Raw genomic sequence first — 26,555 nt, 5'->3', positions numbered from 1 at the left:
CTCACACCAGGTTCAACACGTCTTATCTTTATGAAACATTTTCCAAAATGTAGCCAAAGAGAATTCATTTAAATAGGCATAAATAGCACAAAAACCCAAACAAAAATAGTATTTTTTTTAACCTATATTTCAAGTCAAATGTCTTTGAGACGAGTCCTTATTGAAACGCAGGAAATTTTATTATCAAAATGACCTGCTTCTCATTTACATAGCATCGAAGAAGCTTGATTTTTGCCAGTTTGTTGTGCTATGTACAATTAGTGCAGCGGAAATCAGGTTGTTATCATTGAATACATGATTGTATGTATCATTTTGTCCATAAGTCCTGATTCCGACATAATAATATTACATTGATCTGGTGGTGACTGTGTCATATAGCCTATTCCCTTTTAGGGTATATCCATAAAAAGTTCAATATTTATCTTTCAGTTTTTAGCTTTCAGAAAATCTGAATCCAATATTCAAATATGTGAACTTATCAGTTTTGACTGATTTTCATAGTTTACAATGACAACAACCTCTTCCTACATGCGTGTAAACATTTCCAAAGTTTTTTTTTTTTTTTAACGTAACATGAATCTGTGGTTTTTATCTTGTCATAAAAATAGAAACTAAAATTTCCGGAAGTTCACTGATTGTGCTCTCGATGCCTATGTGGCTGTCTCCGGGATGGGTGGGGCACACTCCAGTCTGACTGTCCAGGGGTCCGAGGCGGGCGAGTAAAACGGCGAGCGTTCCAACATGTCGTCCCCCGCCAAGGCAAAGGCAAACATCCCCCTCTGCCGTTCAGCTCTGTCTTTTTCCTCCCCGTCCTGGAATGATTTGAACCCGTTCTCCTCCAAAACCCCTGGCCCGGCCGCGGCGTCGGGCGGGCACAGATATCCGGCGCCGGGCGCGGACCGCCACGTTGTCGGCTTGCGGCCCCGCCGCGGGCGGGACACCCGGCAGCTCTGCCTCTTGAGGTGACGATGCAGGTGGTCGGAACGCGTGAAACTCTTGTAGCAGTGCTCGCACTGGTAAGGTCGCACCCCGGTGTGGATTCGCAAGTGGTTCTTCAGGTCGTAGTTGTGCACGAACTTGGAGTTGCAGTGCAAGCAGATGTACGGCCGCTCACCCGTGTGCTTCCTCATGTGGATTTTCAGCTTGTCCTGTCTGCATGGTGGGATGAAATAAACAGTGGTAAACATTAGCAAGCAACTTGTGCATGCTTGAAAAAAGGCTAACTATTGCAGAATTGGAGGTAGAGGCTGCAACCTGGTATTCACCCAGCCTATGATGTATACCCCTAAATTTGAGAAAATGTTGCTGTTGTGTGGTGTGGAAGGAATGGCCGCTGCCTTGTGAATTTTCCAGCATCTGAGGAATTATTTTTTACTGGTGAGGCCTGACTTCTTCTCAGTTTCTCATATTTTAGATCACCTTGGCAACTTTTCAATATCTGGCTTTAGTCTGAAACTCCTTTCACCTGCCTGTCAAACCTGGTGAGAAAAGCGATGGGTTTTTCCTCTGCCTTATTACTGTGTGAAACGCACCGTCAGATGGCATCATGGAATCGAGTGACCGAACATCGAGCGATATGAAAAGTGCCTTTAAGAAGGTTTCTCAAACTTTTTCCATTTGTGCTGTCTGTGTGAAAGTTGCTAGCACAGAATAAGATTGACCTGATTTGTCTGAGATGAGTTATCTGTTGTAAAATTGTAAAGGGCCCTTTCAGTTGCGTAGCACTTTTTTACCTTTAGGGTTCTTGAAGCGCTTTGACATTGTTTCCTCCATATGAATATATATGTTGTCTTAAAACCACCCCAGTTGGTACCCTCAAAACTTTCTGTTGTCAAATGTTTTAGGTTTGTTTTGATAATTGTGATATCAAGTCAATGTCATAGAAGGGCTACTTTTAGCAGAGAGATGGATTGTGTAATCAGCCTGCTATGTATGGTTTTGGGATGTGGGAGGAAACCTGACTACCCGGAGAAAACCCATGCAGGCAAGAGGACAAGATGCACACTTCACACAGGAAGGCCAGAACCCACCAGGGATTGAAGCCTCGATCTCAGGACTGTGAGGCTAGCCATTAACCACAGGACACCCTAATCAGTTGATTGAAAAGAATCCATTTTCTATCATCTAATTTATTCTGAGACATTGTCTTTCAAGTCCAAAGATTGGAAAGAATAGCTCTTCACTCACCTAGTGAAGCGCACCTCGCAGATGGTGCACATGTAGGGTTTCTCGCCCGTGTGGGTCCTCATGTGTCGCGGCAGCTTCCCGGCCCCCTGGATGATCTTGTTACAGATGGGACACTGCTGCGAAGATTTGGGCTTCATCTTTCGCTCTTCCTCCAGCTGCCACGGAGGGAAGAGCGCCCCCAGGTGAGAGGCCGAGTTCAGGAAGCTCAGGTACGAGCGGAAGTCGGCCTCGTCCTTGACCACGTCCAGGGCGTGGCCCGAGGAAGGTACGGACCTGCTGACGAAATCCTTCAGTAAATTTCCGTGGAGCAGACCAGGAAGTGCTTCTTCTTTCATCTCCTCTTTGATAACCTCTCGTTTCACGGCCAGATCGAGCGGCCCAGACAAAGTCGCGTCGGGCGTCGTCGGGTAAGCCGCGGGTACCCGTGAAGAGCCGCTGCCCACGTGAGGGTGCTGATGGAGCCCGGGATCCAGGAAATGCTGGGGAAAGGCTGGAAAGTCAGCTGCCCACATGGAGGGATAGAAGCCAGGTAGAAGGGGGGAGAAGCTGGCCCTTCGGTCTAGGGCCGACATGCGGGGGTACAGGCCGTCTTGGAGGAGCGACTCGATGGAGAAGTCCTTCAGGGAGCGGTTCTCCAGGCTCTCCTGCAACGACACAAACTGTTAGCTTCACGTTTAACACAGTGGGCGATATTAGCCGGACCCTCGACAGAGGTCTACCTGCTTTCTATGCGTGCCATGGGGCGACCGCTCCTGGTGAGCGGAAGTACCCGGTGGTGGCGAATCGTCCACCCCCAGAGGTTCCCCCCTGCTCTCGCACGACCCGTCGTCGTCAAACTCCTGATCGTCATTCCTGGACCCGTCTTCCTCCTCTTCGTCTTCCTCTACTTCCTCTTCCTCCCTGCCTTCGGACCCCCCACCCCCTTCCCCGCCGCTGTCCATGATTTCCATGCACACGTTGATGATGCAGGGGATCTCCAGCATCTGCGCCGCGTTGAGGATCTCACTCACGTTGGACGCCGTCACCGTCAGGGTGGAGGTGTAGGCAAACTCCAGTATGGCCCTGAGCGACTCTGGAGCCACGAAGTCAATTTCGTAGATGGCCGCCGAAGGGGGCGGGGCAGCCGCGTGGTGGTGGCGCCCGTCCTCGCCGTTGGCCACGGTGAAAAGCTTTTTGAAGTAGTGACTGCAGGCGGCCAGCACCGAGCGGTGGCTTCGGTATTCCTGGTCACGCACGATGAGGACCACGTCGCAGAGGAGACCGTCGCGACGCTGCTCGTTGAGGCTGCAAAGGACATCGCTGCTGTGGTTGGGGAAAGGGATCCCGATGCGATCTTCTTCTCTGTGGTGGACCATCTTCTCCTTTCTGGATGGAAACCATGAGAAAAAAAAGTTTACTAACAAAAAGATTGAAGATGCACTTTCTCTACTTTGCGTTACTGTTCCTCCATATGTATTCAATAAAAACATTTATGTCAGCATACTTTTTTGTGATTTTTTTCATTGTATTAGTACTGAAAACATCTACCCATGTTTCTCTTTCTACAAAAGGTCCATCCTATAGTTTTAAATTATTATACAAAAATCAAATTTCAGGGTACAAAATTATTATATAATTATAATCATATGTTTTTAAATATTGTTTTTCACCTTAACAAAATATCCAACTTTGTTACTATAGAGAATAATGTTCCATGCCAAAAAAAAGACATTCAAACATTCAATAAGAACATCAAATGAGTTGGAAAGGTTGCTTAAAAATGATAGATGAAGAACTACATGGTCCTTTTACAAGAACAACAACAAACACGGTCAGTCAAGAACCGCCATTTTGTAAAAATACTCTTGGGGCTTTATGATTACAGTATTTGACAGCACATATTTAAAAACACTCTAAATGAAAGAAGCCACAGTCCGTGCGCTGAAGCCTCAACAAGATCTCACATGTCCATGGAGCAAATACGTATTCACTCACCCAATTTCATCCTTTTATTTTATACAAAAATAGTCACCTTTTATGCACATTGTCAGAGTACACATTTTTTTTAATATGGTGCATCCTTTCAAAATAAACACACATTTCAATGAATATTTCAACTACTCTATTACTTTTGTTACACAAAGTGCAGCTGTATCCAAAAAAACTACTAACTAACCTAAACATTTAAAAGCACTTATAATAAATATAACAAAGAATAAGAATTTATGTTGGATTGTATCCAACAATCCATTCTGGAGAAACGATGAGCAAATAGAATAAAGCTGCTGATACTAACTCTCTTTTACTTATAAATTAATTCCAGTTGCTTTTCCTCTTTTACAATGCGGCAACAATTTGTCCCTGAACCGGATGACTCCCATGATTTCCTACCGGAGAAAAAAAGAATAGTCAATGATTCCCTCAGTTCACCTGCAGTTACACACCTTGCGCTTAGTTTATTGTCTTGTTGCTAGGAAACGGTTGCTATGTCGTGACCATTGATGGAGTGATTAACAGGTCCGTAGAGGATGTAGCTCAACCGGATACAAGCCCTCAGGCCTGTGCAAACACCCCGTGGGAAAAAGTGCAACAAAAGAGCAACTGTCCAATGACAAGACAACTGGATATACATTTGTTACATCTGTTAACTGTTAACTTCATCAACACGTCTGCATTTACAATTAAATTGGTTTCAGGAAAGCACAGGTGGTGAAAAAAACGTACGACTCATTAGCAGCTATTGATGGCGCTGGACAGCCAATCTATTTTGACTGGGAGGGGCGGAGGGGTGCCCACCCACTCAAAATGAATTTGGCATCTAACACCGTCAATGGCATTACGACCAGTTTTCCTAGTTTAAATAATTGGATGTCTATTGAGATCAGTGGCATGCAGGGAGTTATTAATTTACAAATGTATTTGTAATTACAAAAGTATTTTAAAATGCAAAAAAATACAATGATAATTATTGCTAATATATAAATATTTTAAATTTACCAAAAGTACATTTGATTAGTGTGCAAGTGTAAGTACACAAATTGAGATATACTTTCATTATCAAGCCTTTTCTATCACTTTGATGAATTTGTGTCAAAAATATGGTCTGGTATCATTTTAAAGTTACTTTCTGTAGTATTTCATTGCACTTTTAATTTTCATGTTGCAATTTTAAACATTTACTCGCCCCTCCCAAAATGGATTGGACGCCTAACGTCATCAATGGCAAAAAAAAATTATGAAAGGGTTCAAAAGTGAACGCGTGGGTAAAAGGTCCTGTGAAAAGCTCCCTAACAGGTTGCACAAACAGACAGGACGGGCCCCTCCTTGCGAGGCCCCCGCCTAGGCAAACAATAAAAAAAAACAGCGCCAACCAGCCCGAATGGGAGGCACAAGCCTGTGTCATTTTGTTTGCTCCCCAAAGTGCCCCCCGCCCTCCCGTCCTGAAATGACTGTACATGTGCTCCCACTGTACGCCTGCCCTCCCCGGCAGCGGCCGGCCCCTAATTACAACGTGGAGAGGATCTAAAGAGGATGTGCCACATGGACACAGGGTGGGGAAGGTTGGCGCGGTGGCCGTGGCCGTGGCTTCCCCGCCGTCAGCGTCAATTCTCAGGCCAAACGCCCTTGTTTGGATGTTAACACCACACTGGTGATTGCTTTTCATGAATCACCATTGTGTTTTAAAAATGAAATAAGGGGCGGGGGCAAATATCGATTGATCCCAATTCCGATATTTTTCACTATTGGGAAAAAGCCAAAGCCAGCTCCATCCAATTTATAATCTAACGGTAAAATCTTTATAGGTCAATTGACAAATTTTGGTCATTTAAGGTGGACATCACATTTTGGGTCATGCAGGACACCATATTAATATTTTACCAATGTTAACATTTTTGGTATGTAATTATGGCCTGCATGACTCAAAATGTGGATGCCAGATCATAATATAGTTACAGCATCTATACTTTATGTATTTAAAAAAAAATAGTTATTTTGTATCCTTTTATGAACAATAAAAAGTAACTAATATCATAGGGATAAATGAAACCAATCAAAATAATCTCTTTCCCCTATAACACTCAGATAATCACTAATGATGAATAGTGACAAATGACATTTTAAATTCATAATTGTTTTAATAACTTTACCAATTTCGTCATACGCAGTTTCTGGGTGTGATGACAATTAGGCTTTTTGTTGTTGATGATGATGACAGGGCCTATGTCCGATTATTATAAAAAAATGCATAAATGTAATAAAATTAAATTGAATATTGCATTTTTTTTCTTTCTGTATACTCTTAACTCATTGCCTGCCATTGACAGAAATCAAAGTGCAATTCTTTTAAACTGAGGACAGATTGAATTCTCAGTGGCATCAAATGCAGACAAAAAGACTGATATGCTCGGAATAGGTAAAGGTTAATTAAAAAAAATAGGCATACACTCTTTGTAGTTTCTATACCTATGCAATATGTCTGTCTTTTTTCCGTCTGAGACTCAGACAAAACTTGCTTCACTTTCTCATCATTGACCGTGTATAATAATGTGCAGCCAATGCGTTACAAGTAGGGGGAACAATCACAGTTTTTGCATTTAATTGACTAAAATAGTACTAGCATGTAAAAATATCCGTCTTTTTTGCATACTTTTGGGAAATATTGGTTGTTATATACATTTTTCCCTATGATTCTGTCTTTAGTTCTCCTCTGGGATGTAATTGATCAAGGTTTTCTCTTGAGTTTTAACAGATTGGACACTTATTTGACCGAATTCATGGCGCCCCTAGTGTTGTACTCGACACTATACTACTCCAACCGAGACTCTACATCAAATTGTACTTTTTGCCCAATTTCACAATTTTTATGGACATTTATTTAACCCCAGTTACACTTCCTATACCGTCTGTGTCTATGGCTAGTCAGGTAGGCTTCAGTGACTGTTAGGGAGCATTTGCCGTGAAGGTTCTGGGTTCTGCAGGTGTACACCTTTGTGTCACCTTCACCTCTCCTTCCTCTCATCCCTCCTCATCACCACCATGAGGTCTTGACACTGGGCAGCTGCCTCCGCAAATCATCTTCCAGTGTCACAAACAGACGCTTGTTTTGGCAAAAACGACCAAAACGCTGTCAGGCCCGCGCAGGAAAACATTCATTACGGGGCAAAAGTTGACATGAGAGGCCATAGAATTCTGTCGTGAACTCCATTCGTTGGCCCGTCTTGTTATTGGAGTACTTGAGCTGCTATGGATGAGATCCTTTTCCCAGAGGAGACTCCAATTGCAAACAAATTGCTGTCAATCACAGCTATGTTTGAATTAAAAGTGGAAGTTAATGCCATATTGTGCTGTTTAAGCCTTTACAAAGCGCTCAAACCCATTGGATGTCATTGACGACGGTACACGTCCAATCCATTGTGAGTGGGAATGTACGAAAGTGGGACTAAAACATGAGGCTTCAGAGTTCCCAGTTTAAATAATTTGGAGCAAAAGAATTTAAAAAAAAAATCAACTAGAGAGTTTTAAAGGGGGCCATAATCATTTAGTTTGTATTCATTTTGATTGTATTCATTTTCCTTTGTAATATTTGATCAATTTGACATTTTAATTATGCAAAATGAGATTAAAATGACAGAAAAAGTTAGACTTGAGCATCCAAATGTATAGACCTCACATATTAGGTAATGTAGGCTACACATGTATACCAGATGTAATATTACAGCTTACATGTCTTTAAATGGTCTCAATGGGGTTCATTTTTGTTTTCTTTCTAAAGTCACTTAAGATATATATATATTTTTTTATTACAAAAAGTCACTACGCACTCTGAATACGCAAAATATCAATTAAAAAATCCTCATCTTGCCTTTGGACAGAGCCCAGAAATTCTGGTAAAGTCAAGGATAAGCATGAAAAGGATGAAGTTGCTCCCTTCCTCCCAATTAGTAACGCTAATCGCCATGCGTCAAAATTGAACATCTCGTAAAGAGAGCAAGACCGGTCATTAGACACAGGAAATACAAGATGCAATAAAGTCAACAGTCACTTAAATCCTTGTGAATATTTAACTCTGATTCCAAAAACCTCTGCCTCCATCAATTCCAAAATAAAACAAACCTCAAATGATCATATGAATTAAATTTGATAAAACCAATCAAGCCCAACTCTGAAGTCCCATGGACTTAACTCACTTCTTTAACATGCTTATTCCCACTTACTATCCCACAAAAAAAGACAACCCCAAAGTTTTGCACTTTGCACCTACCTCAGCCGTCTTTTCCTCAGGTCCGACTAGTGTGAACTTCTCAGCATTTCCCCCTTATTGACTGCCAATCAACCTCGCTTTCATTCAATGGAGCTCCCATTCATCAAAAAATGGACCAAAACCAACAAATAAACCAGCGAGGAGAATCCAAAGGCGAAGCAGTGCAGGTTGTTGCGTCTCTGAGTGAGTGTGTGAACCGTGTGTGTGTGTGTGTGTGAAGGCGAGTGGCGGACTCAGGTTGCGTGTGCGTTTGTGTGTGAGAAAGGAGGGTCGGGGAGGAGAGAAAAAAAGAGGGGAGGGCCGAGCAGCAGCACTGCGCTGCGGAGATGTCGCACCGCTAGTTTTTATAGCAGGGTGGGTAGCTGCAAGATAATAATACCCCATCCTCCTCCACAACACAAGTGTATGTGCACCGTGTAATAAGCCCCATGGCGCAGACACCCTCTGATTTAGGTCAGACAAAAATGAATTTTTAGTCGTGTTCGAGGGGACCGGGGGCAAAGGAACTCCAAGGGGTTGTTTGGGGAGATGGAGGGAGGCGGTGGAGGAGGGAGAAAATAGAAGGAGAGAGAGAGAAAGAGAGAGAGAGGGAGGTTTCGTGAAAACTATTTAGCCTTTTCTACCGGGATGTCAGACGGGTGAAATGCAGCAGCAAAACTAAAAGACTTGGTTGGGCTTTTTGTTTAGTAAGGGAGAGATTTTACAAGATGAATAGGATTTTTTGTGCAATGGAGATGTTCACTGTTCTTTCTGATAGGGCAAAGGGTGTCCTAACTTTTTTTTTTCCGCTGAGGGCCGCTTTTAGAAATATCGACGAAAACTTGCCTTAGAGAAATTGGATAAATAAAAAGAAGGAAAAAAAGGAAAATGTATTTTTAGGTATAACTTTGCCATTCATAGGGGAAGATGTCCAATCCTTTTTGACTGGGACTGACTCACTTGACTGTTTGACTTGTGCCAGGCCTCCAGTCGAATGGAATAGAAATGAAAAAAGAATTAATTTCAATTATGTTTTTATAGTTTGCTGTGGGCTGATAAAAAAAAATGGGCAGCACGACACACTTGCCCTGCTGGCTGTAGTTTGAACACTTATAAAACAGGGATTTGGGGTTAGAGTTTAATACGAATGGAGCCAAAGGGGACTTTTTTGTGGGTCCAATAACATGGAGTCAAATTACTCCAAAGGGTCCAACATGAACTTTTTGGATTGAATTCTCCCCACATTTTTTTTTCATTTGCAACAGGCAAAATTGTTTGAATTTGTGAAAACATTTTAGGGTCCCTGTTGATTTCAATGGGACCACAAGTTGCACTATAGTACTTTTGTGTCCACTAAAGTACATTTTGTGCAGGTCTAAGTTGAAAATCGATATAAGTGAAGGGTAAAATGGTAAAAGTTTTTGTGCCATTGGAAATGAATGGGAAAAAAAGTTTGAACAGTTGACGTAGGGGAAAAAAGCCTGTCGTTAAAGTTGCAGTTTCGCCGAGTGAAAACTGTCAAGTGTGAACATGCTCGAGCCTTTTCCTCGCGTCCAAGAGCACCGACGCAGTACAAGCGCGGTTCAGCTGCCCCGCGCCAAACAACACAAGACGACGAGCCCACTTCCCCTCGGCGGTAGAGCCCCCGCGTTCCCCTTGAGTGACACTGGTGTGGCCGACTGAAGCTGGCATCCAGTATATATAAATGGAGGCTTGGCCACAAACTGCTAAGAGACCAGCCAGACGGTCAAAACAACAACGCGAGACAGCCTGGCTATTCTCGCGCCCTAAGTGGCACCTGCACAGAGCGAGCCCCTTCCTATGAAGTTTAGCCAATCAGCAAAGAAACTCGACTTATTAAATGATGGATTATCATGACTTGAGGACAAAGTGGTCACATGACATGACACAAAAAAAATCCTTTCTGTCGGAAGGACATTCATAAGATTGTTGCTCTTCAGGATATAAAAAACAGCATATTTCCAGCATAAGCCCTCTTTATATATTTCTTCCCTATATGAAATTACATTCCAATCAAGCAAATATTAATAGTTTGATACCCCTGAACATCTTTCTCGTTATCCCATTTGACTGTAATAGCGTACTCGTGTGTATGCGTTGCAAAGGTCAAATGTGTGTTAACGAGGACTAGACCTTGCTGTAGTGGGACTGCCTCCGTCTGCCTTCAGGTAGCTTGTGTGTGTGTGTTTTTATGAGTGTGTATGCGTGTCAGCAGGAGACCCCTGAGGCACCATGGCACCTCCTAATTAAAAGCAGTCATGCTGCAGGGCAGGCCAGGCACATGCCTGTCACACACACACACAAAAGAGCACAGCGCCGCGCTTACACATGGATGAGGTGTGAGGTATCGGTCAACTATTTTGGGTCCAAGCACGACCCCCACATCCCACACTGTCATGCAGGTAAATGGTCATAAAAAGTGCATGCATGCTGCCTTTAGTTACGCTGGAAGGTTGGGCTGAGATTAAAGATCTGTCATCCTATTGGGACCACTTTGTTCATTTTACCTCCATCAAGGAACTTTTCATTTGTAAGCAGGTTTACAGTGAATCTCTGCAACCACAGAATGTGAGCTGCACACAACCAATTGAAAATGAGCACCCTTTCATTTAGGGCAAGGGAAATTTGACCGCGTGTTAGCCACTAATTACCTCCACCACGGCCGTGATGTTTTTTGTTGTGTGATCTTGTCATTCACTAATTTGTGTACTTTGATGAGGAAAACCACAAGTGTTAAGTGAAGACACACGTCATAGACCCATAGATCCCATTGAAAACATTAATAGAACTCGTGTCATAAAAAATGCAAATATATACATATATATATATATATATGTATGTATATATATATATATGTATATATATATATATATGTATATATATGTATATGTATGTATGTATGTATATATATGTATATATATATGCATATATATATGTGTATATATATATATATACATGTATGTATGTGTATACATGTGTATATCTATATGTATATATTAGCTTGACGATAAAGTATTTTGCATTTATTTTGTTGGGTTTTGTTTGAACCTGAGCAGCAGTTACACAGTCCACATTTAAATTGCTGTTGGAGATGCTAACATGCTACCTGGTGTTGGCAGGGTGTCGGGTGGGCAGATCAAGGCGTGTGGCGAGAGGGCAGCATGAGCAGACCGAATGAGGCCATCCCACACTCACACTCTCTCTCTCAGGTGGGTGGACCCGCTTATTCACACCAAAGCTTTCTTTTGCAAAGCATTATGAAAACACTTATTTTTCTCATTTGTAGCTGAAGGAGAAAAAAAATACATTATGCTAAAAATAGTTTAAAAAAAAACAAACAAATTAAATACAAAGGAACATAGGACATTTAATGAAGTACTCTAATTCAATTGAACTGAATTAAACTGAAAATAAATAGAGTAGATGAAATATAAATGCATACAGGCCACTTGAAGAAATCCATCAAATGACAGAATGCAAATAAATAATTCGCTGAAAAGGAATAGTCTGATGAATTTCAAGACCTCACCTTCCAGTCAGATGTTTTTAGTGCGGAATGCAAGTGTACACAAAAGGTTTTTTTTCCTTTTTTTTTGGTAGGTAGGCATTGCCAGGGCCTCCCACCCACTACAAACCCTTCAAGCCTCCGCCCCTATATCTCCTGTTCATCCGTTTAGTCAGCCTACTAGCCCCACTCCACACAACCAACCTGTGCAGAGGAGGGCCGACACGTATGCACATGCACGCTTAAACATAGCTCTTGGAGGCATGTTAAGACACACTCAGGTAACTCAATGTCCATAAAAATCACATTTTTTTCCACCCATTTAAGAAATTAGATTTTTCAGGGTCAAGTGCATGTCCCCGACATTTGCATTATAGGCCGTAAGAAGGTGCTACGACACAAATTTCCCCAGAACTCACGAAATATCCACTCAAATCAGTGCATTCATTTAATTTTCCACCATGGGTTCATTTGTGGGAAGAGTCACTTTAAATAACACTTCTTCAAGCACAACCCCATTCATATTTTAACAAACATAGTCACGTGTCACGCAGATCTCACGTCGCAGACTATTACAAACGTGGAATGTGCAAACACGCATGTAACACGCCTCTGGTGATGTTTGCCTGAGACAAAGGGCCATCGCAGTCAATCATAGTGTGTGTACAGTAGGAGTGTAGAGAAGGTGTGGTTGTGTTTATTGGACTGTGTCCTCAGTTAAACTCCACTGAGTCAATTCGCTCGGTACCTGCACAGTCTCGTCTCGACAGACTAGCCTTAATGTGACCCTAAAAACATGCCAATTTTACCCAACTCTTTCCGTGCCGTCACCAACTGATAACACAAAGTTAACAGAAACAAACATATAAGCAAGTCAAAAGCAAAATAATGCGCAAAGTAACGTGAATTCGTTTTTGATTGTACACATCAATGTCAGAATTTAAACGACAATTGAATGTGGATCTATTCATTTATTACTAGAACTAAAATATGTTCTCAGAAATGAAAAAAGGGAGGTTGAACTCTCCTTCCCGTAGGAGATGTAACAAGGTTGCATAATGTATTACGGCAATATTAGTAATAGACGTGACCAACATGCATGCACACATCAAATGCTTCAGTTGGTGTGCTGTTAACCTCAATAGGGGGTCAGTTTGTGGCCAGAAAAACACACAAACAAGCATGGTCATATCTCACCCTTTTACTAATTGGAAACTTTTTTTCGATACATAAAACCATAACAACAAACTTAAAAAGATATAGTAAAAAAAAAACACACTGACCTTTCAGCAAGTAGAGAACTCTTTGATTTCACTTCCTCTGCTGACTACTTGTCAGGAAGTCCGACAATCAAGTCGAGAGAGGGGAGGAGATTTCATGGGTGTGCATTTCGTGAGTGTGTGTATATGTAAGTAAAGGTAGCACAGTAGAAGAAGGGGGGAAAAACAGTTATCTGCGAAACAACATAACAAAAAAAGTGTTACACCCTAGCCGGCCCTCCCTGCACCCCCCCTTCCTCCTAAACCAAAACTATTTGGCCGTCTTCCACTGTGGGTGCACCTGTGCTCGAGCGTAAGGGAGTGACACACACTCGCAGAAACTAGTAAAGCCTTAAAAAAATAAAGTGCAGGTAAACTGATGACTCAGGATTGCACTTTTTTGATGAACACGTTTGAAATTTTTAATTGGGTGCGTGAAAGTGGCAATGGAGAAAGTATAGCAAACAGCAAAGATTTTTAACCGTCGGACAAGTGTAAAAATGAGTTAATTGCACGCCGTGTAAAACTTGAATGGAGCTGTGATTAGGTGATTTTGTAGATGAGGTTTCAAGAAATGTGTGTAAAATAATGTGTACTGTATTTTTCGGCCTATAAGACCCACATAAGTCAGACCATCCAGAAAAATGAAAAGGGGAAAAAAGAACACACTCTTACATTAAGTATTAAGTATATAATTGCATAAGTTGCATTTTTCTTATCAAAGACCAGTAACAAACTCAATACATTAACCCTTCAAGGACACCTATTCAAAAGAGGACCCTGATTATCAATGATTTCTGTATAGTATTTATAGTTATACAATAAATAATACCATGTTAATAAAATGTTTACAATTTTCACCAGTAGTGACCATCAATAGTAGCCAACTAGTAAAATAAGTGACCTTTAGGTTTTAAAAAAACATCATAATTAATGCATGAAAGGGATGAGTATCAATTATGTGCAGCCAATCTTTGGTAAAAAGTGACTTATAGTGCAAAATGGTATGATACTAAAAAAAATAGTTTAGTATATTTTAATTTAATTTCATCAAGTTTTGGGAAAATTGCTACCCTAAAGCCTCGAATATTACCAGACTCTTGACAACGTGAATGTTCGATGCTCACTGAGTTGCTATAGGATTGTGCGGGTGTACCAAATGAAGGGTCCAGTTAGAGTGCGTTGAGTGAGCACATGTAACTTTTTGCAGGTTCCGTTCGCGGGTTGAACATTTTGAAAATGGCAAAAATAAAAAGGGATCTGCAGGGTCAATGAGTGGGATTCAGCGAAGTAGTCGAGAGAAAATATCTACTGCAAACTGGCAGCGGGAGAGGAGGGAAAATGCTGAATGTGCAAAATTCCCTTCTAGTGTCGCAACAACAAATACAAGACAACCCAAACAAGGGCTCGGACAAAACATTAGGTAACCCTGCTTCATCTGTTGACATCAAAAAAGGGAAATTACTAGCTTTATGATGAGATATATAGATTATAGATATAGATATATTATTGTGTTGGTACACTGTATCACATGAGGAGCTGTTCCTAATATTTTGACAACAACAGACCCTGGCAACGCCCACTTGCCACTGCTGCTTTCCTGCCACCACCTGTGAAGTGGGAGTGGGAGCCGCCATCTCAATCCAACAAATGTGTTCATTTATTTATTTATTTTCCTCAATTTCTTTATTTTGTGTTGGCAGGTTGGCTATCATCTGCCCACCGACGCATGTTCTTCATATAACCAAAAGGATTGCAAAGATATGCTTTACCTTTTTAAAAGCAAAACTCTGCTTTCAATTTAAAATTCATTTATCACTAATAGATGCCCAAAGACACCCACACACATACAGGTACAGAAACTTGTAAATAGTGTATGCTTATTTTCATAGCTACTTCTTACCTGTTTCAAATGTATCAGCATTTATGTGCTGTATACAAGCGTCCTTTTTTTGTCCTTCAAAAATAATTTCTCCATGATCACAGTTTTGATTTGCATATTTAGATTCTTTGAGCAACTGTATTTCAGGGTCACTCATACAAATCCTTGGATTGGCTTTCCATGTCTTTGTCCCTCCAACGGTTCCCCCCCAGCTACTCAAACGCGATCTCCCGAAGATATTACCTCCCCCACCTTCAACATGCACGCAGGCACGCACTCCTACTCTCGGCTTCGTCATACCCATGCGTCCGTTCCTCCCTATCCCACCCGTCCCTGCCGTCCTCCACTCCCTCCACGCTCCTGCCAGGCCGTGGTGTTTTTCTTAGCCTCTCCTACACACATTTCGCACAGCTCCCCTCTGCCTAAACACACAGCGTCGTCCCACACAAGCCGGGCCTGAATGACCCACTGAGAGCGGAAGAGAGAAGAGGGGCTGGGTGGGAGTGCGAGGGGTGGGCAACAACACCATCAGGTGCTTTCAAGGGTGGGTGGCAGTTTGGAGGTAGATGACAGCCAACACATGATTCAAATCCTTTAAGTGGGATTTTGGACCCACCACTGGTCCTCTTTTATCTGAATGCGGGGAGCTAGTATGTTAGTCTTTTTTGTTTTTTGTCGCTAGTTCAAAAATTAAAACAATTGTTAAGCATTGATAGGAATTTTGCCTAGTTTTGATCCTTTGAATAAAACTTAACTCGATACAGATCAGGCAGCCACATACATGGACATCAGATTTCGGATAATCTAGGCAACAACATTAATATTTATTTTTTTGGTCTACACATGATGGTGTCAAGTGTTAATTACGATTAAGCAAAAAGGAAAATGAATTATTTTAACCATAATGAACAATGAAAACTAGAAAACAAACCTTTTTGTTTTGAATTAAAACATTTTTTTCATGATTTAAGGCAACATTTGCAACAATTTTTAATTGTTAACTGTTTAAAAATAAAACAAGAGAATATTTACTTCTGATTTTAGTTTTTCTGTATTTTTTTAAATGTAATACATTTGTTCAGTCAATGCCAGACCTCCCTGTTCAAATAGTCTTTTACTAGTTACAACCTAATTCTAATTAACAGCAAAAGAGCCACACAATTAGACGTCTATCATCATCATCATATGCACTGAAAGTCAATTGATATAACCAGCAAATTATTTCCCCTAAGCAGCAAGCTCAGGAATTCAATAGACAGTGTCGTCAATAAAAGTATACCGTCAGGGCAGACAAAATAGTTCATGTGACTTGTTTACTCCCCTCAGGCTGGGGCCAGTGCATGTGGGACAATATAAAAGTATATTTAGTAGATGATAATAATCACCGTGCTCTATCAATATCCACATGATGATTATGGCCGGCAGAGAGGGCGCTGGTCACTTGTGGCTCAGAGCGGCTAAAATAGCCACACCGCTGGTGACGGCGAAGACTAGTGAGGCGATGGTAGCGCACTGGCAGCGGCGCGCAAACCACACGCTGACACAAACGACACAAATGACTGGCCTCGCTTGGCTTTCATCTCGACGGGGATACCGAGGCACCGCTCAGACACAGCGTCCGCCCGCCAAAAGCACACACACAAAAAAAGTAGGAAAACATACAGTACCGAATGGCCAGGAAGTGTTTTATTTGTACTTCCCCGCGGCGGCCGTACAGAGGAAGACGTTTGTCTTTTATGTGACACGCTGCTTTCGCTAAGTGTTTTTATAAAGCCGAGTTTTAGTATGCACGGCGGAGAACTACAATTTTACATATCTAGGATACAATATTCCGACTACATAACTTTATACATTTAACAGGGTATTATGAGATGTAGTGCTGCGATATCAATCTAATGCAGTTTTCTTTTGCTTCTGCAAAACAGAAAAGTTTTGTTGAGTTGAGTAATCCTGTTGTGTTTCGCCACCACCATGTTGCAACATGACATGGCTGCTTGTTTTGAAAACATTTGTATTATCTTCATTATATAAGATAGCATAGCTGCATTGGTGCTACAGCTCATTTGCGCTTTTATTAATCTATTCCTTTTTTATTTGTTTTATGTATTTATTTTTTTAACGCTGCCAGGTCAGCGTGCCCACTCAGCAGGGATGAGCAGGAGAGGAGGTGGTAAGAGGAGCGAGGAGAAAGGAGGATAAGCAGTATAATATCCTATTGGAAATATAAACTCCGATCGATAGTATCACAGTGTAACTACTAGGTTGTTATCTACACACTGGGACAAAGACAGCTGTTAAACACAACCCTTGTAATTCAAAATTGTAGTAAAATGGAACGATACCGTGTACTGAAGATTTTTGTTCTACTCGAAAGGCAGCACAAAATATGAACTTATAGTGTTCATAGTACAGTAATTCTGGTATCCAGAGATACTCCATATAGAGATATCTCTCATTTTCTGAGCCGCTTTATCCTCACTAGGGTCATGGGGGTGCTGGAGCCTATCCCAGCTGACTTCGAGCCAGAGGCGAGGGGTCACCCTGAATTGGTCGCCAGCCAATCGCAGGGCACAAGGAGACAAACAACCATTCACGCTCACACTCATACCTAGGGGCAATTTAGAGTATCCAATCAGCCTACCATGCATGCTTTTGGAATGTGGGAAGAAACCGGAGTACCCAGAGAAAACCCACGCAGGCCCAGGGAGAACATGCAAACTCCACACAGGTGGACCGACTTGGATTTGAACCCAGATCTCATATAGAGATATGATGCCATAAAATATTGATATATTGTCAGACCTCTTTATAAGTGTGTGTATGTTACCACAGCCCCTGTCTACCAGCTGCGAGTGTGTAGTACTCGACCCAGCGGAGGCACAGGCCTAATTACAGGCGCAAGGCTACAAATTTATCCAGCATGCTAACCATAACAGAGGAGGCAACAGGGAGGGGACGACTAAGGAAAAGTCGCAAGCCGGACGGCTGCTTCATGAGAGCGGACCACAGGGACAAGGAGGGACGGGGGGTGGGTTTGGCGGCGGCGGTGGTATTCTATTTCAAGATGCACCACTCTCATTATTTAGCATCGTCTGCAACCTACAATTGCCTGGTGCGCAAACCCCTGCCTCAGACATGTGCTCCCGCCCCTGCTTTTATGCCGTGCCATACATTTAAGAATATCCAATTTAAAAAAGATTTAAAAAAATAAAAAAAAGATGGCATAAAACAAGAACATGCCTTTGGTTGTGCGCATCTTTGTAGCACACGTCTAACGACGCAAACACCCGGACTCAAACGCTTAGTACATATAAATGGTGGTGTGCGTGTGTGGACAGTTTAGCGAGTGCACGTGTTGGCAGTTCAACTCAAAGCTCACCCACGACTCTACCACTTCCACCCACAGTGTCCTCTATACAGCTGCTCTCACTGAGCCAAACTCACACCTCAGCCTCATCCCTCACTTCTCTCCTCGACATGCCACCATCCTTCCATCAGTTCGGCCATAGGTCCAAATATTTGTCAGTCTGTCTACCACTAATATTTCGATTCATCTCACATTCATAAGACATTCCTATTCTAAGTCAAACGTAATTGTGTCGGAGTTTCTTTGTTTTGAGTGTCCCAGCACTTTAATGTCCATCTTTTTTTCCTTTATATTATCACCAGAGTTTATTTAATTTAAAGTAATACGATTATTGTGGTCCATTCAGAGCTTTTCTTGCAAAAAATATTATTTATTTTCACCCTCTGGAATAACTTATGACTGACTATATGCAACTATTCTCGTGACTGTTTGTCCCCTTGTTTACTTTGTGTGCATCATACTTTATGTATGTGTACTCTAGTTTGCTTAAAGGTTAACAGACAAGATATTTATAATGTTCAGCTCAGTGGAAAGAATCTTGTTTATTAAATTGAGGGAACACATCTTTCTGATTCTAAGTTATGAAAAACATCAATAAAAGCCAGAGTGGGCACTTGACATGGTTACAGACATTTTATCAATGCTAGAACTATTGTAGCCAATCAAAAGCAAGTATCCCAGATTACTTGCCCTTCCTTATGTTTTCATCAATAATTCTGTGCTGTCAAAATGTATGTGAGTATAAATGACGGCTCAAAATGTCTGTGCTCGTAATTGGTGCCTTTCTTTTGTGATGAAAAATTATCAGAGTCTATGGAATTCACAATTTACAAACTCAAATACTTTTGATCAACTTTCATTCTGCCACATATTAATCTTCACCTTTTTACACCTCTTTAATTTGTCCCATGTTATTGTGCTAGTCCAATAGAAAAGACTGAAAACGTACTCACTACCATGCATTCTTCAATTCATAGGTAAATAATCCATGCCGCCATTGAAAAGAAGCAATGACTCAGCGACAAAGAAGTCATCAACAAGAACAGAGGAGTTGATTCACACAACAACAGATCGTACATGGTGAGGCCCTTCTCAGTACGTGTCCCACTCTTTTGACTCTTTGTGTGTCTGCTCTTATTTTCTAATACTACCCATGTAAACAAATCCATTGGAATGAATCAGAACACACAAATGAAACATTTAAATTCAAAGTTGACACCTGTTGAGCGCATTTCACGCGCCTCATCTAAAAAGATCTTATTTAACCCAACAACAAGTATTTTTCAGTTGATACAGACACTGCGTGCCTATTTATAGGAGTCTAGACAAATATGGGTGAACTTCACAGTCAGGAGGTCTTGTTGTTACTAAGGTTTACCCCAGCCTTCTGTCCATGTATCCTGGAGTCCTTCTTTCCTAATCTGTACAGTTGTGCACTTCAGTCTGAAAATAATCGCGCTTTGTTATACAGTACTCTCGTCCCAGTGCACTTGCGCCCAAGTTTCTTTGTGTCTTAAAGGCTCTATTTTTATGCCTAGAGCAACTCTGGATTGAGGAGGCGTTTTAGATCAATGGATGCTAATTTGGCACGTGCAAATGGGGGGTTTTGAAAGAAGGCAGCTTGCAACGCCATAGGCATGATCACTTCTCACTCCATTCACCAACACACTCATTCCCATTAAAAGTGGCTCACGCATATCTATCTGACAAGGAGACACCAGTGCGCACAGGTCTCTTTATGGCCGACTGGAAAATCTGTTTTCAGAAGGACTTGTTTGTTTATCCAGTAGCGGATCATAAAAAAACTGCCCAAATTTTGACATAACCTTGAGGGTCTGTGACAAATAAGCAATCTGACCAAAGCAGAAACAGAAAAGGTTGCAAAAGTGACCTCAGAGCTCACCTTCGACAAGCGACGCCCACCACCGGTTCGGATATCTCTCGTGTCGGCATTTCATTGTTGGGAACGAGAAGGAGTGGGTGGGTGGGACTTTATTTGTCTTGCTCGCCTCCTTGACCTCTCAGCTAAACTGGCTCAGGGCACCATCTACGTTTCCCAACGCCGATCGATGGCCCTCAACCTTCAAACTTTATTTTTTGAAGGGTCCCGCAGTTTACACACCTCCTGGGCTTCTTGTCAGCTCAGTTTCCACTTTTACACGGCTGACCTCTAGCTCATTAAAATCTATATAAACTGGTACATTAGCAACCTCAATCTTGACAGAGAGGAAGAGCTACAGAATATTCTCATTAACAGTTTGCCCACATGCTATCGTAATCAAATGCAAACATACTGTAGACCAGGGGAGTCAAACTCAGTTTGGTTTCACGTCCAAATTAATGCCAACTAAATCTCATGTAAGCCAGGCCTATAAATTTAACTTAGTATTTGCTTAACCTACCCCACCAGGTAGGGGACGCCCTGAATTTCTGGCCAGCCAATTGCATACCTTATTCATGATTATTATAATATATTATTTCTTGTAAATTATGATATATTCCTATTCCAGCCTATGTCCCTGATAGCAATCAACCATTGACAACAAATCCACCCAAACACGTATCTTTGCTAACATTACATCACCATGTGGACGTTATCCATTAGTTGTGAGAGGACGAGCGGTGGGTTCACACACCCCTTTCCATGTCCTCATCCCTCCGCCCGTCCGGCAATGATTCTTTTCCTGGCCGCCTGAGAAGCAGAGGCGCAGCTCGAGGCGCTGGCCTCGTCCCCCGAGACCCCCGAGAGGGACGCCGACCATTACTTGGCTTCTGGCTGTCTTGCCGTTATCCGCTTTGGACGGAAATAGCACGCAGCGGTTGCCCTCGCTGCCTATTAGAGCTGTCCCTGACACGGCTGGACATGACATGACATGACATCAGGCTCAGAAACTAATGATCGTGCTGTGATGTCATAGTCCCCGGTTCTGGATGACGACATGATAGGAGGAGAACGGGGAGGGGGTTCAAAACGCAATGATGATGTTAGTAAGACGTCATCATTAGTGTAAACATTCACTGTATGTCAGTGTCTCTGGGAAAAAGCTGAACATTTGGGTTTTGGTTGGGTACTTTTGACGCATGCAGTAATTACACATGGCTACACACAGCACATTACCACATTCAAGAGCATTTTTGTTGGAATTTAGTTGGTTTTAGTTCAAAAATGTGCTGAAATTTGTAGAAGAAAATGATATTTGTTCATCTAAATTATGAATATGGGCAGTTCATCTTACTGAAAGGATTCATTTGATTTTAGTTTGATTTATTTTTAGCTGAAGTCACGCAACTTCTGTTCATTGAGGACATTAAATTTAAGAGTTTAGTCTTTTTTCCATTGATCAAAAGACAAAAAAAGTTCTAAACAAGTTTAAACATTTGTTAAATATGGAAATAAGTAATATACATTATAATTCATGTTTGAATCATTCGGAATAAAAAAAATTGTAAAATGTATTTGTTGGATTTTTTAAATGCATGCTTTTCATCATGCTGTAAATCTAAACCTCACTATTTTTTTCATAACAATATATTACAGGTTTAAAATGAGATTACTCTTTGGATTATATCATGGCAACTCAATAGGTCATTGCATGAAGCCAACACAACTGGTATTCAGAAAAAAACATCTAATTTGGCTATTGTACCTTGGCTGAGAGCCCCTCTCTTACAGTTGGAGTGCTCCGAGCCGAGTGAGGCTTTTATATGGTTACAGAATGAATAGCGAGAAAACAGAAAATGAAATAAACACCCATTTGTACAGATGACCAAATGAGTTCTGCTCTACAAACCTTCACAGCAGTGTTAAACATACCATTCACTTGCATAGGTCCATTTATACGTAGCATGTGGTCTTTTTAGCATGCAACTTTAGAGCTGAATATGACTTGCCCCTAGCTGTTTTATAGGCTTTTTCATGTTTGCAGTAGCCAAACAGCATCTTATTTTGGCAGGACCAAATGTGAAGCTACTAGTTAGAAGAGGGGACCAAAAAAAGAACAAAAACTAAAAGACATTTTTAATTATGACCCCATCGAAAGTGGACTTTGATTTGGCATATGTGTGGAAGGAATACCAGTCCTGGGATTGTTTATGTATATATATATATTTGTCTAGAGTGGATGACATTGTGTGAATGAATGTGACGAATCCAGAATGACTTTATCCTTCTTAGAATTCAAATTCACTGGTAGTTAGGATACACTTGACACTTGTTTTCATTCACTCTACTCTGATTCATTTGGCAACATAGACTGTAACTGTGTACGTACGGGTGTGAGTGCATGTTTAATGTTAGGACTCCAAAACGGAGTGCGAAAACTGAAAATCTGCCAACCAAAGTGACCCTTCCTGAACTGTGTGCGTTTGCCCAAAAGCATCCCACACAAAGCTTAAGTTAAATCTGTGATGTAGATTTTTTATTTATTTAAATCAAACGTTAAATATGCCTTCTTTAGTTTGCTCATTGGCTGTCATTGACGGCGCTAGACGTCTAATTGATTTTGGCAATGATTTAATAAGGATTTAGAGATATGGCAATCATTTTCTTTAACAAAAAAAAACCTAATTAAGTTAAATTTGACACAGATTTGGTTGACAATATTTTGCGTGTTTTGATTTTAAACTCAGTTATTGAAAAAAGAACAGTAAATAATGGACAATGCAATGGTTTAAACGTCTATTGCTGTCAATGGCACCCGGTGAATAAAGTTGACTGGAACTTTTTTGGTTGCATCGACCATATGTAAAGAGATATCAAACAGCACTTGTACACACCAATCACAATTTTGTCCTTTCACTTTATTGCTCTTATCTTTTCTATGTGTGTGTGTGTGTGTGTGTGTGCGTGCGTGTGCACTCGCAACCTCTATAATTAGGTGTGTAAAAATGTGTGTCCATGTAGCGTTGTGTATATGTGTATGTGGTAATTACATAGTAGTGGACCGGTGGTGGAGGACAGTAAATTAAGTGGAGAATGACTTAGAGCCCAAAAGCGGTCATCGGTGTGGGATGCAGACTCAGAATAAACACTGTGTGTGCGAGTGTGTGTCTGTACACACATGTTTATAGCCAGTATGAAGTGGTGGGGAGAGAAAATGTGTGCAGGCTTAGAGGTCATGACAAAATATGGTTGCACCGGTAGCTGTAGCTGTGCACTTTTCTACTATTAAAAAAATTAAATAAAAAACATTCCCCGCAAAAGCCACAATGAAAGACGCATCTCACCATCGAAAAAACAGTTTGAACATTTTACAAGGCTGCCCTGCCTTGCGGAAGTGAAGCCATGGGCTATTTTTATGAGACATACATTCGGAAATGTTATGTTGTTATATAGGCCCGTCTTATTGGAACACATTAATATATATACAGTATGTTGCCTCCATAACTATACTAGTATTGGAAGGAGGCTCGATACGGTTTTCAGATGCAGGCATCGGTTTCAGCTAGGACTAAAAAATAACACGGTGCTGTGGGAAGATATTGTATTTTTTCAAAACTCATATTTTCACCTTATTATCATTTTAAGATATGTATTTTTCAAATACACACCAAAAAATAATTTTGTTATATTATATCAATAATAACAATATATGTAAGGGTTTTTTGCAATTAACTCATTCACTGCCATTGCCAGTGATCTCTGCCAGACCTCCTACTCAATATGGATTGGATGTCTATTGCTTTAAATGGAAACCGGTGAATTAGAAGTACCTGTTGTTATGCTATGAATATTAAAATATTTTTTTTCTATTCTAAAATTTGTAATATGGGGTGGTGGTGCTAGTTGCTATGCTATGAATACTAAACCAAACTTGTTCTATTCTAAAATTTGTAGCATGGGGGAGGTGGGGGTTTGGGGGCAAGGTCTTAAAAACAAAAATGTAGCAGGCTAGTCATTTCTTGTTGGACGAGTCCTGAGCCGAGCCAGTACCGCCTGCGTGGCCGGGTCCGATTTGTCGCCCTCAAACCTACAATTGTATCCAAGGCCAAATTTAGGGGTGGGAATGCTAGGGTGGGCTGTCCATGTGTCACACAACAAAGCTGCTGCCCAAGGGTGTAGCCCTCTCCCTTACATCCTCCCACCTAACCGCCTGGCATGGGCGACTTGTGTATGTGCGTGTGTGTGTGTGTGTGAAGCAAAGTCCAAAACCCTCCCCACCCGACTCTCCTCTCTGGTAAAGGCAGAGATTACACCCTACCACCCTCCCCCTCGTTCTGTCTGCTTTTTTGGAGACTTTCTCAGCATTTCACTTCCCATCTACGTACAACACTGACCTTGAACCCCCCACCGTCTCCTTTTTTTGTGTATTTGTCTTGCTCTGTTCGTTTAGAGTGTCACCACAGACCAATGTTGGAAGGAAAGCCATTTCTTTCTTGGATCATTTTGTACATTTTGCCATTGTTCATGTAGTATCGTTATTGGGAATTCTACATGTCTATCATTGTACTCGGCAACTAGGACTGTCTTTGGGACTTGTTAACATGTTTACAGTAGAATGTACTATATATAATTCATAGTTATACGCTGGGAAGCACCAGGCCCCAAATTCAGAGATGGAGAGGCCCCCTGGTGCGCGTGACTGAAGGAAGAAAGTTTTTGTTTTGTTTTTCTTGACGCATAGTGACGCCACAAATGCTAACCACTGAGCAGTGAGAGTGATTTAAGTCTCATCATATTTGTGGTATGAACAATAGACTGGGCGTCTGACGTTTGGGGTGTCACGGTGCTTGTTGCTTGTTCATTTGCTGCCAACCCTCCCAGTTCTAATGGATTGGAGGTCTGTCGTCACGCATTGGCAGTCACTTATCAAACATATGGTATAGTTGTACGACCTGTCATTGCAGTGGTTGTTTATGCAGTTGTTGGGTAATTCTGTAGGGCACATTCATAGTAGCATATTACATCTATGTAACTAATTAGTTTCAAATCATCTTAACTATTAACTGAGCCCACCCTGTGTGATTTGATGAACCCACAAATGAACAGAAGTCTGTCAGAGTATCGTCTAAGTCTCCCTTCCATGGCAGAGTGGGAATAAACACCAACACGAAAGCCTTTTGATGGGCTGGGATTTGTAAAACGTTATACGCTGTTATAAGCTTTGTGGAAGTCCCCTTTTATTACACACCAGAGAAAAACGAGTGGCCTTTAATGTCAAGGGATGATTATGGTCTACACGTCAGGACATCCCGATGATGTGGCCGGCAAAAGCCACGCTGAGTCACACGGCTCGCATACAGGGGAGGATGCGCATGCAGGGACTAACTAACATGCACGTGTATTGCTGCAGCATTGCTGAACATTTTTGGAATGAATGAATACTTGTACATTTCTATAAATCTTTCAAAATTTGTATTTGATTTACATGACAATTCATTTACATATCTAATTACTGTAGTCATCCCTCGGAAGTACATTTTAAAAAGCGCCATTTTTATAGACACACACACATAAACCAATGGAAATGGTCTGTCTATGCTCCTCTGACCCTCCGTTCAACTAAAGATTGGCCTCAAATATGCAGCGACAGCAACCCCACCTGTGACTAACCAGCTATTTGTGCACGTGTGTGTGTGTTAATGTGTGTGTCTGATCCCGCTGAGTCGCGAGAGGGGGTTTTGAGGTGCAAGACGTTGCCTGCATGCTTTAATTTTCACCTCCCCCATGATGACCCTGTACAACGGCTGACGCAGGTGGACCCTTGCGTCACCTTCTTTTCCTTCGCATTGTCCTTTCTCCCTAATGTGTCCACAATGTTTGGATCTGTTTAAAAAACACACCGAGGTAACATACAGTGGTACCATACAGTACCAACTAATGCAACAAACAAGATAGTTGAGATAGTTTAGGTGTTTAGGTGTTGTTGTTTTGTTCAGTGATGGAGTTATAGCTCAGCTTCTATACTGCAAGGGTGTCAGACTCGGGTTGGTTCGCGGGCCGCTTTAACGTCAACTTGATTCCACGTGGGCCGGACGGACCATTTTAGATATAATATTTAGATTTTTTTTTATATAAATGGATTAAAAAAACTGGATTAAAAGCCCTGAATATTCAGTTTTTTATAGATCTAAAGCAATGTTTATTTAAGCTTTTTTAATATATTTTTAGATTT

General features: G+C 41.4%; 1 protein-coding gene and 1 long non-coding RNA gene across 4 annotated transcripts in view; both read right to left on the bottom strand.

The window, feature by feature from the left end:
• Window positions 1-26,555, bottom strand: part of LOC144091395 (uncharacterized) — a 155,507-nt gene that overhangs the window by 73,957 nt on the left and 54,995 nt on the right. The window lies entirely within an intron of this gene.
• zbtb7c (zinc finger and BTB domain containing 7C) lies at window positions 12-13,336 on the bottom strand. Of its 3 annotated transcripts, none has more exons than XM_077622334.1 (4): window positions 13,217-13,336; window positions 2,907-3,552; window positions 2,188-2,831; window positions 12-1,152 (listed from the first exon to the last, which is right to left on the bottom strand). In XM_077622334.1, the coding sequence occupies exons 2-4, from the start codon at window positions 3,540-3,542 to the stop codon at window positions 651-653; spliced, it is 1,782 nt and encodes a 593-aa protein (XP_077478460.1). In that variant the 5' UTR covers window positions 3,543-3,552; window positions 13,217-13,336; the 3' UTR covers window positions 12-650. The 3 variants fall into 3 exon arrangements, with proteins under 3 accessions (XP_077478460.1, XP_077478461.1, XP_077478459.1); XM_077622335.1 differs by lacking the exon at window positions 13,217-13,336 and adding an exon at window positions 11,535-11,714; XM_077622333.1 differs by lacking the exon at window positions 13,217-13,336 and adding an exon at window positions 8,429-8,670.

This window comes from Stigmatopora argus, chromosome 16 (assembly GCF_051989625.1).
Source record: "Stigmatopora argus isolate UIUO_Sarg chromosome 16, RoL_Sarg_1.0, whole genome shotgun sequence".
In the NCBI taxonomy this organism is placed as follows: domain Eukaryota; kingdom Metazoa; phylum Chordata; class Actinopteri; order Syngnathiformes; family Syngnathidae; genus Stigmatopora; species Stigmatopora argus.
Note: the sequence above shows the minus strand (reverse complement) of the source record. Positions and strands in the feature narration are given on the sequence as shown.

Bases quoted from the DNA above. Each gene is read 5' to 3' on its own strand.
- zbtb7c (XM_077622334.1), bottom strand. From the start codon at position 3,542: ATGGTCCACCACAGAGAAGAAGATCGCATCGGGATCCCTTTCCCCAAC. The intron at 2,832-2,906 runs GTAGACCTCTGT...GTGTCGTTGCAG, and splicing joins ATGGCACGCATAGAAAGCAG to GAGAGCCTGGAGAACCGCTC. The intron at 1,153-2,187 runs GTGAGTGAAGAG...CCCACCATGCAG, and splicing joins TGCGAGGTGCGCTTCACTAG to ACAGGACAAGCTGAAAATCC.